This window comes from Paramormyrops kingsleyae, chromosome 3 (genome assembly GCF_048594095.1).
Source record: "Paramormyrops kingsleyae isolate MSU_618 chromosome 3, PKINGS_0.4, whole genome shotgun sequence".
NCBI classification, from domain to species: Eukaryota; Metazoa; Chordata; class Actinopteri; order Osteoglossiformes; family Mormyridae; genus Paramormyrops; species Paramormyrops kingsleyae.
In genome coordinates, this window is record NC_132799.1 from 34,074,902 (window position 1) to 34,092,208 (window position 17,307).

General features: G+C 44.2%; 1 gene segment (V, D, J or C); it reads right to left on the reverse strand.

Annotated features, from left to right (window-relative positions):
- Positions 1 to 8,832: 8,832 nt before the first annotated feature.
- On the reverse strand, positions 8,833 to 11,451 carry LOC140588266 (Ig lambda chain C region-like). The segment is given in 2 exon segments: positions 8,833 to 9,381; positions 10,310 to 11,451. Coding segments are annotated over 2 exon segments (375 nt in total).
- Positions 11,452 to 17,307: the final 5,856 nt, after the last annotated feature.

Here is a 17,307-nt window from a genome sequence, read left to right on the forward strand (position 1 = left end):
CTCCAAGCTTTTTTCACTGTTTATGATGGCATGAAATAGCATTGTGCTAAGGCAAATCCAACTGAGGAATTTTTAAATCCCCAAAGTGCAGCACAAAGCTTAATGAAGTGATTTGTTGTCTATGATTTAATATTCTTTAATTTAACTGGAGACAGTATCTGTGGTAATAGAAGAATTTACAGTGTGTTGATAAATTATGTCATTAACCTTTATTGTTATGCCATATTTTGACTGCAGAGTGAACACCTTGTTTCTGCCATTAATTAATTTATGTAGGTTTGTGTTGTATAACAAATAAAAAATTGTTTTTAATGCAATTTTATATCCCTCTAGTGGTTGCAGTTAGCACTCTTCTTTTAAATTTTCGACATTTTTCTGTCGTTTACATATTACTAAAAATGTGTTCTTTTGCTGCCCTCTAGTGGTAGTAGCTGGCAGTCTTTTTCATCCTAAATCGCACATTTCACCATATTGTATTTACAGGTTATGCTCCAACAGCCATATACTTACGAGCCCATGTTGTTACCTAGAGCATTAGTTGTTATCTCTGCTACAGGTTAGTAACTACAGGTGCATCAGGAGCAAAATGTAATAATGGAGATACTGAATGTGGGAAGAGCCAGCGATAGATAGATAAGATAGATTGATAGATACCGCGGGCCATGAATTCTGGCAAGAGACATCGCTGTTGAATTTTTCAAAATGTATTTGAAAGAATGCCATTCGGTACCAATATATTCGACATAAGACCGACAATTCAGTGCCGATATCCCCAAAATTTGGCAACTCCCAGCAGAACAAGCTTGACGGATAGATAGCACTAAATCGCATATTTTTTCAGTTTTGCGGTGAACTGCCCTTTTAATTCCACCTTACACCATAAATTTAACCATTACCCAAGAAATGTTCGATGTGGACTAGCTAAGTCAAAAAGGGTGATGTTTATAATATAATATAATATAATATAATATTAATTACAGATCCGATTGAGTCCAGCGTGGCCCATTAACCTTCACTCTATGGGTCTGATGGCCCAGGATGGTAATTTGCATAGAGGAGACACTTTGCATAAGCAGCACATGCTTCAGTGCCTTGATGGTGCTTATAATCCTGTTCATAACACTTCATGACTGACAGCTGTCTGTACTTCACAGCGACAGACACCAACACAGCTATGGCGTCTATCAGCATCTTCATTGTGGTCTTTGCCTTTTTCTCTCAAGGTAATATTCTGTACTTTTTATTGGCAAATATATTACAGTTTTAGTTACTCATTTAGAAATTCAAAAAGTACAGGTACAGGTAAATATAACTAGTAAACTCACTGTTATCTGGACAAATACATTCATTCATTTATTGTTGATAATTTAAGTTGATCTACTACATAGGGAGTCATTCACAATCAGGGTTTATTATTATTTGAACTGTTGAATTTTTTTTTTTTTTTTACTAATTGTATATTTGTTTTGATCTTATTCTCAGAATCAAGTGGCCAGGTCACTGTGACTCAGACTCCTGCAGTAAAGGCTGTTCTCCATGGACAGACTGTCACTATGAGCTGTAAAGTTAGTCAGGCTGTGTATAACAATAATATCTTAGCCTGGTACCAACAGAAACCGGGAGAAGCTCCTAAACTCCTAATATATTTAGCAAATAGACGTAACTCTGGGACTCCTTCTCGATTCAGTGGCAGCGGATCTAGTTCTGACTTCACTCTGACCATCAGTGGAGTCCAGGCTGAAGATGCAGGAGATTATTACTGTCAGAGTTTCCATAGTGGTCCTGTGTTCACACAGTGATACAGAGCAATACAAAAACCTCCCTCAGTCAGGCTGCACAGTGACTGCACTGCTGCAACTGGGACTCACTGCAGGTGCTGAGGGGGAAGTTAAACCAGAGTAGATTGAACTAGTCTGACTGACTGAAAACACATAGATATGATCTCTTTCATTGTGAATTGCATACTGAGAATGCTTGGGTAGTATTTGTATGTTCACTTTCCCGGTCCTGTATACCTTACATAAAACATCTAATCTCTTCAAAAATGAAAGAATTTCCCTCTGGGAAAAATTAAGTTAATCTTCACTTACTTACAAAAATATGCAAAACAATAATTGGGACATATAATAATAGGAGATCAAATGTAGTTAACTGAATATAGGATCCCTGCTGTAGGAGTCCAATGGAACCAAACCATCTGGAATGACATTTTGAAGTCGTTGTTCCATTTTGGTGTTTACAGAAGTTTTGCACAAGTGTTTGTATGAAGTTGTTAGTTATTCATGTATCATTTGAGTAGGACAGTGCTTTGACAGTGTTTTGCTGCTAGTTAACAGAATATAACCTCAGGTACTAGCAGAAGGTGGAAGCTTCTTAATGTTGAAAAAGACAGTCATAAATTGAATAATCCTAATGAATTCATGGGTAACAGGAATAATGAGAATCAGAATCATACTCAACCTAACAGTGCGATGCAACTGGCCATCATCTAACTGTAGACACATCTAACTGCAGCAAGGGCCACCAGTGATGCTGTGAGGTTTCCTTTGTGTCTGCTGGCACAACTCAAGGCACCGGCAACTTATTTGCTAGACTCTGTTGTTAAATAATAAAGGTCCAGAATGTTTGCAGGTTTTTGGGATAACCTTTAGGTCAGCTGTTCAAACCCTGGTGAGAGATCTCTCCAGCAAATCAGTCCAGTAATTAGTAATCTAATTATTTAGATTACTACTTATTTACTAATGGCCCTTTCTGGATAAGATTGGCTACCCGTGTCTGAAATAATGTTACAAATAGGTATTATATATATGTAACATACACATATACACGTATATTTCAATTCCTATAACTATCAGCCTCTCTAAAAAGTTATAATAATAATGATATCGATCGCTCAACCTCGTATGCGCACATTTTTGTGTGTGCAAGTGTAGGTGTGAACTGATTTATCATTGTATATGCTGGTAGTTGATGCCGTCGGGGGGTGTGACAGTGCCCCCCCCCCGGGCCCAAGGCGAAGGCAGGGAGAACCAGGCAACCGAGGCCACCCCGCCGCCCCCCCGGCATAAGGACCGACAGCCACGTGTCCCCGAGACAACCACCCGCCCAACCCGAGAGGGAGCCCGCGAGGGACTAAGGGGGTGCCAACCCCCATATAAGGAGGCCCGCAGAGGGGGGACAGACAGCGAGCCCCCCAGTCCCACCCACGACCCCCCCCTTCTGTTTGCGATAAGGTGATGTGGTTTGTTGTTTTTCTGGTATGTTTTGTGGTTGTTGTGAACGATTAAGTGGCAACTACTACGTTTAGCTATGGAGTACTGAATGGTCTAATTGCAGAGTCCTGAGGGTATTTATCCTTTAACCTCTTTCGATCTATAGAGTCGGAGAACGTGGTCCTGGTGTCTTGGGGGTGTTTGCTGTGGCCTTTTCTGCACTGCATGGAGTGATTTAAGGTGTGAATCAATGAGCACTCACCCTATGCTGTGGTTTGCTGTGTGACTTGGTGTGTGTGTTAGTGACTATCACCTCGATACTTGAGCTCTTGGTGTGTTTGCTGTGCTGTACTTCCCTTCCCTTCCCTTCCCTTCCCTTCTTTCTCCAGGTAACCACTCTCACTGGCTTGCAGAATGGCTTAGATTTGCATATAGAATTGGACGGCCAGTACTCTGGGTTTTGTAACCGAACCTCCCCTTCCTGGATTGTGATCTGTGGTATTAGCTATGTTTTAATACTTTGTTAATTTATTATATTTATAGCCTTTCATAAGCTTTATTGTGTTAATAAACATTGCCCAGTTACTGGGATATGAGTCTGTGTCGTTTATGCGACGTAGCTGTGCCTGGGGAATCCTGAGGATAACAGTAATCATACATCTTAAGGGACAGGGCCTTAGGTGGCGCAGTCTGGTCTCCTATGTACACTTTGACCTAGTACCACATGGTTACACCAGTATCGATCATCCCGAGGTACACGATGCACTGGGACCAGGGTACATGAGTCCGGATGCATTACAAAGGCTAAACGGCATTGACCGGAAGTGACACAGTCTTTGACCGATCATGAAGACGGTCTTGGGCCAGGTATTGTCCATGTTGTCCCAGTGATGTAATCCAGCTCATCATCTATTCACAGCATGTGAGGAGTCCTTCCAAGTGACAACATTTAGCCTCCTGTAGTCGACACACAAATGCCAGGACATCCTTCTTCCTGACGAGGACTGCGGGTTCTGCCCATGGGCTGTCAGAAGGCTTGATCGCTCCTATCGCTGCAGCCTCTTTTTGATCCACTGCTCTAGTTCTTGTCGATGAGGTCACAGGCAGATGGGCAGGGCCCCTCCCATGTCGATGCTGTGCTGCATGAGTGAGGTGGGGCAGCAGCCTTTGTCCCTGGCAGAGATGATGTCCTGATAAGAGCTCAGGAGGCTTTTGAGCTGGTTCTGCTGCTCCGCCATTAGATCCTCACTGCTCCTCTGCCACAGCTGGTGGGCAGCCTGCACTGTCTTTGGAGACGGTCCCATGGCTGCGCTGCTGTCTGGTCCCCTTTTGGGCAAAGCTGCTGCCTCACAGCTGGGGGGTCCTGGCATGTTGGGGGAAACGGAAACAGGCGTCTTCTCTTGGGAACTGGGACCACTCTCTACTGGACAAATCCAGGTAATGATGGACCCTGTGGGTACCAGGTAGAGTTTAGATTCTCTGCCCGAGCCCGAGCCCAGACCCGACCCGACCCGACCCGTGGGCCGGGTCGGGCCGATATTTCCTGCCACTATCTTCGGGCCGGGCCGGGCCGGGCCGGGCTGGGCGGGGCCATGATCAAGCATTTGTGTGTGGTTTTTTTTTTTTTTAAATCATTACTTAATTAGCCTAATTGGGTGGAGAGCTATGCCGTAATTATAAATGTAGCTCCCTCCCGTAAGACACGAGCACAAGAGTCCTTTGCATTTAACTGAGCCGACGGTTTATTCGAAAGACAGTGGCTTCGTTATTATCACCATCATGGCAGACGTGAGAACTAAATACAGATACGGAAACACAAAATCAAGCACATTTACTTACAATATTAGCTAGCAAACATTGAAATTCAAATGAAATATAAACATAAATAACAATAAAGACAGCTTAGAGAATTCATATACAGTTAACACGAACCTCAGTTAGCATTTACATTTACATGGCTAAATACAACAAACTTAACTAAAACTTAATTAACACATACCTCGTTGGCTGCTTACGGAAGGATTTAACCTTTTTCTTAACCCTTTACTTAAAGTTCAATGCCGAGCACACAAACTGGTTCCAGCAGCAAGCGAACTGGATAAGTGAAAACGTGCTTTTCTTCTAAACGTGTCTCAAAAATCCATTCTGAATAAACAAACAATGCAGTTTACATGCTTCGTCCTTGTTGCATTTTTCATTAAGATAAATCTAAACTAATTTCTGTAGTTCAAACAACTTAGAATTGTAGTTGAGAACGTCTGTTACAACGGCTCACGTATTAAAAAATAGTCGGGTTTAAATCGGGCTCGGGCTCATAATTACAGTTAATGTGTCGGACCGGGTCGGGCTCGGACACAAGGTGCACGGGCTCGGGTAGGGTCGGGTTTAATTTTTTGGGCCTGATCTAAGCTCTAGTACCAGGGCTCAGCAGGGGATGTCTTCCACTAGGCAGTCGATATATAATAATAATCAATACTTTATTGATTCCCATGGGGAAATTGTCTTTACATGTCTCTCAACTTGCTCTTTTTATTTTTTGCAGAGTAAGCTGTCTGTGAAGGGCAGCCACCTATAGCAGCGCCTAGGAAGCTGGATGTTAAGGGCCTTGCTTAAGGACCTGCTGAGGCTGGGTTTGAACCAGCAACCTTCTGATTGCAGGTACACAGGCTTAGTCCACTGAGCCACATGCAGCCCACGTGAACCCATGGGACTCTCCAAGTTGGGCCACCTGGTGTGTCTACACAGGGGCTGAGATTGAGTGTGTTTGTGTGTGTGTGTGTGGGGGGGGGGGTTATGGGGAACACCCCCTTCACAGCACCACCCACTTGTGTTTCCTGACTGCTGTGCAGGGCATGGCCGTGGAGCAGGATGGGACAGTCAAGGGGTGTGTGTTCTGGTTCTCCATAGCAATAGCAGAGGGTGCCCACTGGGGGTGGTGCCATTGTCCAGCTGCTGGGATTGCAGTGCCCACGGTCTCCCTGTCTTCCACTTCTGGACACTCTCTGATGCAAGCATGACTCCATGGTGCACAGTGTGACACAGCCAGGATCATCTGCTTGCTCCACCACCTCAGGCAGTGTGGCTGATTTCTGCAAGTGTGCTGGTGTAGTTTCTCAGGGAAGAGTGTCTGCAGAAAAGCACTGAGAACTTTCTGCACTGCACAGGAGGACTTGGGGTAGCCCTGCTGCACATAGCCCTGGAGATCAGCTGCAAATGAAGCCAGAATTTCACCCTCTTGCCTGAGACAGTAACCAACAGTCCCACTGGGTTAGCCCCCTTAGCCCCACATACACGGTGGGCATGTAAACACACCCATCAAGCACAATAATTATGAGGCACAACAAGTTCACACACGACATAATTACAGCACAATTTACAAATAATTATGACACATATTTGCAACTGGCACTGGGCCAGGTTCCCCCAATGTGCACTGGGTGTTCCCCAAGCCCTGCACGGCACCACAGTACGTTTTTGGTGAATGAATGGGATCTACGCCATTTTTAATCCAGAACCCTGCATTTAAACATATTCCAAGCAGGGTAGTTGTGCAGAGTTAATTACCACAGGAATATGTCCCATTTAAAAGTGAGGTTTGTAGTCAAGTTAGAAGTAAATCTCATCTAACCTCACTCAGCTAGTGCAACAGTGAGACTGACTACTTTATATGCAATATTGCAGGGATGTAAAACTCCAGTCCTGGGGGGCCGGAACCCTAGCTGCACAGTTTTTGGTTCACCCTCATTTAACACACATGATTAAACTCCTTGTGCTAATTACCACACAGCTCTAGAGCTGAATCATTTATGGTGGAACAGGGAAAGAACTGAGACACACAGGGTTCCAGCCCCCCAGGACTGGAGTTTGACACCCCTGCAATATTGAGTGGAAAGAGATATTTCTGAGTCTTTTGTGACAGCAGAAATATCTTAACGTGAAAATTTTGTACAAAGACACAAAAGCATAGTATTTGTAATACCATCCATCCACTTTCTATAACTGCTTGTCCTATTTACGGTCGCGGGGGGTCCGGAGCCTATCCCAGAGGCTATGGGCACAATTAAGGCAGAGAGCAACCCTGGGTGGGGTGTCAAACCCATCGTAGGTATTTATAATACTTATATAAAATATATTTAGAATATGAAAACAATTAAATATTAAATCAAAAAATGAACCAAAAAATAAAACTTGGGCTGAAGCAAATATTTATACTTTTGATAAATTTAAAAATGAAAATGATTCGAATGAAATCCAATAATGTTTAATGGTGACAGTCTGTACTATTAACACGGGGTGTCACCTAGTCGCAGGTCACCTCAAACGGAGAGGAAAGGCAGGGAAATTAATGCGATCAAAAATGGCAGACAGTGAGTGGTCTGGAGTTTTTCACATAGCTGTGGAGTGGTCACATGTGTTGTGAAATATGCAAAAATAAACCGGCTTGACATAACACGAGGATGTGCATGAAAGAGTGTTTGAAACAGAAGCGTCCAGGTGCTTCGGCGAATTCTGTGAGATTATTTCGGTTACCTTAATTGAAAGTCATGTTTAGCACAGTAAGAGTACCTACTTTTCAGTGTTGATGTTTTGTCTTGAAAAGAAGCCTTTTTTCAACAATGCACTTCCTGAAAGAATTACTAGGCGAATCGAATATCAAAATATTTAATACTTGCACCCCTAGTAGAAATCAGAGCTGCATGATCAAAGAAATCCAGATCACAAAAGGAGTGATACAACTAACAATGAATAGATATAAAACCCAGAAAGCATAGACAGCATTAGGGTTTGATTTAGCTTAAAAATACACTGATTTCATGTATGCATAATTAAACAATAGTATCCTCTGGAGGTGGGCGTGTCCATGGTGGGGAGGGGGACTACTGCAGGTAACTAGTGAACTGCATTGTGGGACTGATCTTAGAAAAAAAAATTGTTCATATTAAATCATTTAAAAAGTACTGATGTACCCAGTGAGTACCTGACATTTCAGCTTCCTGTCCCCTGATCAGAAATGGCCTCAGTCCCAACCCCTCACAGCTGCCCCAGTCCAGCCTGTTTTAAGACCTGAAACTAAACTCTCAGCCGTTGGAGCAAAACTCATATTTGCATAAACTGAGCAGAAACGGATCTGCCGCCCCCAGAATAGAGCAGGCAAATGTCCCCCAGTCCCCCTGGGGTTAGAGTGAGGTGGGGGCTCACCCTGTGTCAGAGAGCAGCAGATTGTCTCATATGATAACTGTCTGTATTCAATGGGGTTAACAGTTTCATGTATTTTAGTTACATTGTGACAATGATGTATTTCATGAGACAATATTCTGTCCATTTAACATAATGATGATTGATTAAATGAGTTTATTTAGAATAGTTTTTCCTCCATTTTGTGAAGAATGAGGCGATGATGTGGTTTATAAACTTAATATAGAGGAACTGCTCAGTATGAACCTTTTCAAACCTAAACCTCAATAAGATCATTTTGTACTTTTGTTATAAAAACAGAACTGTGTTTATATTCAGACTTTAAAAGTCTTTAAAATTATTGAAAAGTTCAGGATCATGTCCTCACAACAGTGTCATGATGGCATCACTGTGTGCTTGTTAAAATAACCAGCATTGATGGCAGTTTGTTTGTCAGACAGAATGAAAAATTTATTTATCTCTGCAGCGTTCAGGAATAAAACACACAAGATAATACAAGGAGACACAAAAGCCTATAAAACATTAGTAATGATTTTCACTCATGGATCATGCAAAGCACATTATTATCTCTATGTAATCAGTAAATCAGAAGCGTGTAGCACAGCACAGTAAAAACACAGTAATCAGCCGCTCATCACAGGTGACGCTGAGCTCATCTACTCTGAACAGTCGGCTCTCTTCAGCGTTTGAGTGACAGCAGCCTGGGAGCCCTGATTGGCCACACAGACCACTGAGCCCGCCTTCTTCCACTCGTCCGCAGTGAGGCTCAGGCTGCTGCTCCAGCTGTACAGGCCGTCCTTCTCCAGGAGCCCGCGGCTCGTCTCCGCGGCTTTGCTGCTACCGTCCACCTTCCAGCTCAGCTTCCAGTCGGAGGGGAAGCCCTTGTTGGCCAGGCACATCAGGGTGGCCGTGTTCTTGCTGGACACCTCCACACTGGAGGGGGGCAGGACCGTCAGGGTGGGGGCTGTGTTACCTAGGGGACACCAAAGGGACTTTAGGTCAGAGTCCAAGGCAAACTTTAAGTATAACAACATATACTAACTGCAGTATGACATAGTTGACTGTGTCTATGACTTCATTAATATTTCTTCATATGATAAGACAGACATTTCCATAAAATCTAAAGTAAATAATCTTGCCTTCCTACTGTATCACAGTGTATTCATCTTTACGTGGGTCTTTCAAATGAACGTTTTAAACACATGTGAGGTATGTAAATGTGTATCACTGATTATTATGTTCAACTGGTTATAATAATCCAGCTTTATATAATAAACAAATTGTTTATAAAGATTAAGATCTATTTTCCATGTAGGATCCTTTATTTACTCACTTAAAAACAGGGTGAAATAATGTGAAGTTCCTACTGAACAAAGTCCTATACGCTATGAAAAATGCATCGCAAATGTTAAACTATACAAAGCTGTGTCTACAGAACAACGATCATCGTTTTGAATCACAATGGTAACACTTACACAAATACTTAGTAATAACTCTGTTACTACTGCATTACAAATTGTGAACAAATTAATAACAAATATAGTTGCTACTTTAAATAAAAAAATGTCACGATTCAGAAATGATAACAAACATGCCATCAGTATTTCACTTCTGTTAGTCATTATTTATTCCTTCAGTAGTTAAGAAAGATTTGGAGAATTAATAGATATAGTACGAAATATATATAGTAACTACTTGGGGAAAAAGATGCGTCATGATTCTTTAATGACGAACAAGCATGAGATCAGTATGTAACTAGACTTAGTGGTTAAATAATACATAAGTAAAATCATAATACTATGTATTTGTGCCCCGTCAAATAAAGTGTTACCGGTATAATGAGTTGATTGCTTTTTTCCCCCCGAACAAGATCAGAATATAACACAGAGAGACGCACTTACTTCCAACGTCCAGCCTGGTACCGCCGCCGAAAGTGACCCACAGTGATTCACGGCGCATCAGCCGCCGTACAAAAACCTCACGGCAGCGCAGTACAGGCAACTAGCAAACAGCTTTAAGTATATATACCTAACATTTGTTTATGGGTATAAAACTAATAAGTCAAAAATAGTATTTCCTGTCGCTTAAAGTAGAAATGTGCTGTTTGATATCTACACAATCTAATCAAATCTATAGCCTTCAACTTGGCGACTATTTTATATTATTAACGATTAGGCTAACAAATTACAATTTATATATTATTTGACCTAATTGGATATAAAATGGATGGTTTAAATATCTATATCTTGCATTGACTCATCCAATTCATATTCTTATCAGGGCTCTCAAGTCTGACGCATTGATCGTGAGACACGTTTCGCCCGTAACAGACGTGATCTCACGCCAAACTTTGGATGAAACTTGAGATCCTTGTTCTTATTGAAGGAATGGATCTTCACGATGAAACAAGAAATTATGTCATTTGCAGTAATAACGAAACTGAAGTGTGTATTAAATATTTCTACGTGCATATTATAGATTAAAAGCTGGATACTTACTACCAACATCCAGTCTGGTCCCGCCGCCGAAAGTCCACCACAGTGATTGAAACCGGTTGACACGCCGTACAAAAACCTCCCAGCGCTACAGCCGCGTTTCTTGTTGTAGTAAATACATTAACGGACGGTTAATTCCTAGCTAATTACACCAACAATTGATAAGATAAAGAATCACTTCAATTTATATCATTCTGGCTGTAAAATGCAGCATCGCTCTGCAGAAATAACAGTAAATTCTGCCTGTGATTCTGTTAAATGCCGTAAATTTGCGAAGTTCCAGGTTTTCCGGTATTTCTTCATAATCTCCTTCAAAATGATCCAGTGTGTTGTAAGCATAATGTGTGAATTTCGACCCAGATGTCAGAAACTGCAAAGCTTTAGAATTACAGGGTTCCCAAATGTCAATTAAGATCACAGCATCGTCTTCATAATGAGAAACTACAGTATGTACAGGAACCTACTGTAACCAGACGGAGTATTTGCATAGAAACGATATTGTATTGTAATGGAATCACGTGTTTTAGTGGCTCAGCCAGCAGGCTTGAGGTTTTCCCTGTTATGGTTTGTGATCAATGTTCCCTTTAAGCTCCGCGTTTGCGCAATTGCGCAGTACTCGGGGGCACGCGCTCAGGAGGATAAAAACCGCGCCCACAACAACATGGTTTTTATTTGTGTTTATACCCTGATATACATTTAAAACTGTAATTGCTGTATTTTGCATTTGGATAAAAAACATTTGGAATAATAATTATAAACTACTAAGATACACCTGTCACTCTTAAAATGTATCTTTCCACCTGAGTGACAGGTATAAAATCTGTCAGACAATCAAGCTTATTACCCACCAGCCCTGGTCACTGTGGTGTAATGTAACCTGTTGCCATTTGACCGGATGATGTCACGGGGGGTCAGGGGCGTTATTGGCGGGACCGGGATGTAACCGGATGTTCGGGGTTTTTGCATACGTCTTAGGAGGTGCTCAGTAAAGATATTTACCGAAGCTGAAGGCAGTGTTTATTGTGTGGACCCACTACACGACATGGTGTCAGAAGTGGAGCTGCTTTGAGCATCGGGCTGGAGGACCGGCGGTGACGGTGCGAAACGAAAACGGTCGGAAAAAAAAAAGAGCAGGTGCGCGAGCAGACATGGTGGACGAGCCGGTGCAGCTGGGTCTAGCGCAGAGGTCTCCAACTCCGGTCCTGGAGAGCTACTACCCAGTCGGTTTTCAATCCTACCCGGCTTCTGATGAGCCACACCTGCTCCTGGTATTTACCTGAGAACAGGTGTGGCTCATCAGAAGCCGGGTAGGATAGAAAACCGACTGGGTAGTAGCTCTCCAGGACCGGAGTTGGAGACCCCTGGTCTAGCGGCACCGCCGACGGCGACCTTCACAATAAAACCTCTGGAACCGTTCGATTTTTCGAAACCGCAGGAATGGGAGAAGTGGATCCGGAGATTCGAGCGCTTCAGACTGGCAAGTGACCTGGCTAATTCCTCTGAAGCCAATCAGGTAAATACATTAGTATACTGCATGGGTGACGAGGCTGACGACGTGCTACAGGGGCTCGATTTAACCGGCGAGCAGCGCCAGCAGTACAATGCAGTTAAGAGAGGGTTTGACACGTACTTTGTCCCAAAGAAAAACGTGATATATGAACGGGCCAAGTTCAATAAGAGGGTGCAGGAAAACTCGGAATCGGTGGACTCATTTCTCACGGCTCTTTATGCATTGGCTGAGAATTGTGAATATGGCGCATTACATGATGAACTACTCAGGGACAGATTAGTGGTGGGTCTTAGGGATTCATCATTGTCGGAGCGGATGCAACTGGATAGAGACCTTATCCTGACGAAAGCCATTACAATGGCAAGACAGTCAGAGGAAATAAAAAGGCAACAGACTGACCTGAGAGGGGAGATGGGTGCAACTAAAATAGCCATCGACACAGTTCGGGTTAAGAGAGCACAGCAGCACAAGGATAAATTAAAAAAACAGACACTAGGACAAGTAAAAGGCACGAGAACTGCGCAGACCGTGACGGGACATAAAACATGTAGTAAATGTGGTAAATCACCATTTCACCCAGCATATGAGTGTCCTGCTAAGAGCACAGAATGCCACTAATGTGGTAAAAGGGGACATTATGCTAAGGTCTGCAGGTCAAACTGCACCGTGAACGAGGTTGCTGAGGATATGGATGAGCTGTTTCTCGGAGAGGTGATTTCCGGAGATGATCCATGGATGGCTGACATCAATATAAGAGACCGTGAGGTAACATTTAAAATCGATGCTGGAGCCGATGTTACAGCTGTCCCTGAACATGTTTATCAACTAATTACACAAGGTGATAAACAGCTACAAAAGTCACAGAAACCACTTTACGGGCCGGGCGGTATGGAACTAAACGTTGTGGGGTCAGCTATCGAAACGCTGTCATAGAAGGAGAGGAGCACCGCAGAGACAATCTTTATAGTCAGAAATCTGCAGGTGGCGCTGTTAAGCAGACCAGCTTCAGTGAAACTTCGGCTTGTAGCCAGACTTGACACTATAGACCAAGATGATGTTAAAAAGGCCTACCCCAAGCTCTGCGAAGGACTTGGGCGCGTTCAAAAGCCCTACACCATTGTCCTTAAGCCTAACGCCAAGCCCTTTTCCCTTAAAGTGCCAAGGAGGGTCCCATTGCCACTCATGGGCAAGGTAAAAAACGAATTGGAGAGGATGGAGAGACTAGGGGTCATAAGTCGTGTAGAGGCACCAACAGACTGGTGTTGCGGCATGGTGGTGGCCCCGAAAAAAGACAAAGCAGAAGTCCGTATCTGCGTTGATTTGACTCCTTTAAATGAGTCTGTGTGTCGCGAAAAGTTCATCCTCCCGTCTGTCGATCAAACCCTTGGCATGCCCGCAGGAGCGCGGCACTTCACCAAACTGGATGCAAACATGGGCTTCTGGCAGATAACACTGTCAGAAGAGTCAGCTCTCTATACCACCTTCATTACGCCATTTGGGCGCTACCACTTTAATTGTCTGCCCTTTGGCATTTCCTCTGCCCCAGAACATTTCCAGAATATGATGGTGTCTGAGGTTATTGCAGGTCTGGAAGGGGTTGTCTGCCACATGGACGACATTATCATCTGGGGGTCCACCCAGGAGCAGCACGACGAGAGAGTGCATGCTGTCTTGGAGCGGATCGAAAAGGTGGGAGTCACACTCAACATGTCTAAGTGCGAGTTTGGGAAAAGTGAGGTGAAGTTTCTCGGCTATATTGTCTCTGCAAATGGCATGAGGCCGGATCCAGACAAAACCAGAGCAGTGTTGGACATGAAAGAGCCAACGAATGTGAGCGAGCTTAGGAGCTTCCTCGGAATGGTAAATCAGCTGGGGAAGTTCATACCAAACCTGGCGGAGAAGGACAAGTCTCTAAGAGACTTGCTTTCCAAAATGAATCTGTGGCATTGGAGTCATGAACAGCAGCAGGCGTTCAGCAGCCTCAAACATGAGCTTTCGTCCGCACCCGTTCTTCAATTATACGACCCTAATAAGCCCCTCAAATTATCAGCTGACGCCTCATCCTACGGGCTGGGGGCAGTGATGCTACAAAAACAGGGTGAGATATGGGCTCCGGTTGCTTAGGCCTCCAGGTCACTGACAGCAACAGAGCAGCGCTATGCCCAGCTGGAAAAAGAAGCGCTAGCTCTCACCTGGGCCTGTGAAAGGTTCAGTGACTTTATCCTGGGTGTGCATATCGACCTTGAAACAGATCATAAGCCACTCGTGAGTTTGCTGGGAGGACGGGCTCTGGACTCTCTGCTACCACGGATACAGAGGTTCAGGATGCACTTGATGAGGTACTCCTATACCATTATACACACACCGGGTAAGAGCCTCACAACAGCCGACACGCTCTCATGCTCCCCACTCCGGAACTGCATTACACACGCAGACACCGACCTGATGGAAGATACTAATATATATGTTGAATGTGTGTTAGACAACCTCCCGTCAAGCGACAGGTACCAAACCAAGCTTCGCGAGCAGTTGTGTGCAGACAGCGTTTGCGCACAGGTCATGAAATTCTGTCTGGAAGGTTGGCCAGACAGGAACCAACTGCAAGGACCAGTCAGGCAGTACTGGCAAGAACGAGCGGTTCTGAGCGTGCATGACGGACTTCTGCTGCGGGGCACAAGGTTAGTTATACCTGCTACCATGAGGAATGATGTATTGGAGAAAATACACGAAGGGCATCAGGGGGTGGTAAAGTGCCGAGAACGTGCCAGTCAGACTGTGTGGTGGCCTGGCCTAAGCAGTCAGATAGAGGAGCTTGTCCTCAAATGCAGAGCATGCATCAAAGAGAGATCAAGCTGTAAAGAACCCCTCATGCCAACCGAACTTCCAGAAAGACCCTGGCAAAAGCTGGGTGCAGACCTGTTCACCCTTAAAGACAAGGTTTACCTGTTGGTAGTTGATTACTTTTCTAGGTATATAGAAATAGCACAGCTCAACCCAACAAGGTCCATGGATGTGATCGTTTACCTGAAGTCGATGTTCGCTCGACATGGCATCCCTGAGATTCTCCTAAGCGACAATGGCCCTAAGTTCTCAGGGCGCGAGATGCAGATATTTGCAGCAGACTATGGATTTGTCCACGTGACCAGTAGCCCTAGATACGCCCAGAGTAACGGTGAGGCTGAGCGTGCTGTCCAAACAATTAAAAACCTGCTGAAGAAGGCTACAGATCCATACCGTGCCTTATTGGCTTACCGTACCACACCACTGAGCAATGGCTACAGCCCTGACCAACTGCTGATGGGACGTCGCCTTCGCACCACTGTTCCTGCGACCGTCTCTCCCTGACCGGGTACAAATTCGCCACAAGGAGGGGGAAAAGAGACAGATGGCAGTCAAACACTTTAATCGGAGACACAGAGCGAGGGCTTTGTCACAGCTGGTACCTGGGGACCAAGTTTGGATCTCTGACACAAGAGCACAGGGCACAGTGACATCGCTGCACCATAGCCCACGGTCCTATCTGATCAGCGGACCATCAGGTACACTGAGGAGGAACCGCCGCCACCTTGTGCCTATACCTGTGCTTCAGTCACACAACGAGGACCAACCCGTCGGCCCACCAGAGGGGGACCCCTCTACAGGGACAAGATCAGAGACTCTGTTCCCAGAGGTGAAATCTCACAGCACGCTCAGTGTCATAAAGACAAGATCAGGCAGAGAAGTAATAAAACCACAGAGACTAAATCTGTGAGAAGAGATAAATATATATATATATATATATATATACACTCACCTAAAGGATTATTAGGAACACTATACTAATACAGTGTTTGACCCCCTTTCGCCTTCAGAACTGCCTTAATTCTACGTGGCATTGATTCAACAAGGTGCTGAAAGCATTCTTTAGAAATGTTGGCCCATATTGATAGGATATCATCTTGCAGTTGATGGAGATTTGTGGTATGCATATCCAGGGCTTGAAGCTCCCGTTCCACCACATCCCAAAGATGCTCTATTGGGTTGAGATCTGGTGACTGTGGGGGCCATTTTAGTACAGTGAACTCATTGTCATGTTCTAGAAACCAATTTGAAATGATTCGAGCTTTGTGACATGGTGCATTATCCTGCTGGAAGTAGCCATCAGAGGATGGGTACATGGTGGTCATAAAAGGATGGACATGGTCAGAAACAATGCTCAGGTAGGCCGTGGCATTTAAACGATGCCCAATTGGCACTAAGGGGCCTAAAGTGTGCCAAGAAAACATCCCCCACACCATTACACCACCACCACCAGCCTGCACAGTGGTAACAAGGCATGATGGATCCATGCTCTCATTCTGTTTACGCCAAATTCTGACTCTACCATTTGAATGTCTCAACAGAAATCGAGACTCATCAGACCAGGCAACATTTTTCCAGTCTTCAACTGTCCAATTTTGGTGAGCTTGTGCAAATTGTAGCCTCTTTTTCCTTTTTGTAGTGGAGATGAGTGGTACCCGGTGGCGTTTCTGCTGTTGTAGCCCATCCGCCTCAAGGTTGTGCGTGTTGTGGCTTCACAAATGCTTTGCTGCATACCTCGGTTGTAACGAGTGGTTATTTCAGTCAAAGTTGCTCTTCTATCAGCTTGAATCAGTCGGCCCATTCTCCTCTGACCTCTAGCATCAACAAGGCATTTTCGCCCACAGGACTGCCGCATACTGGATGTTTTTCCCTTTGCACACTATTCTTTGTAAACCCTAGAAATGGTTGTGCGTGAAAATCCCAGTAACTGAGCAGATTGTGAAATACTCAGACCGGCCCGTCTGGCACCAACAACCATGCCACGCTCAAAATTGCTTAAATCACCTTTCTTTCCCATTCTGACATTCAGTTTGGAGTTCAGGAGATTGTCTTG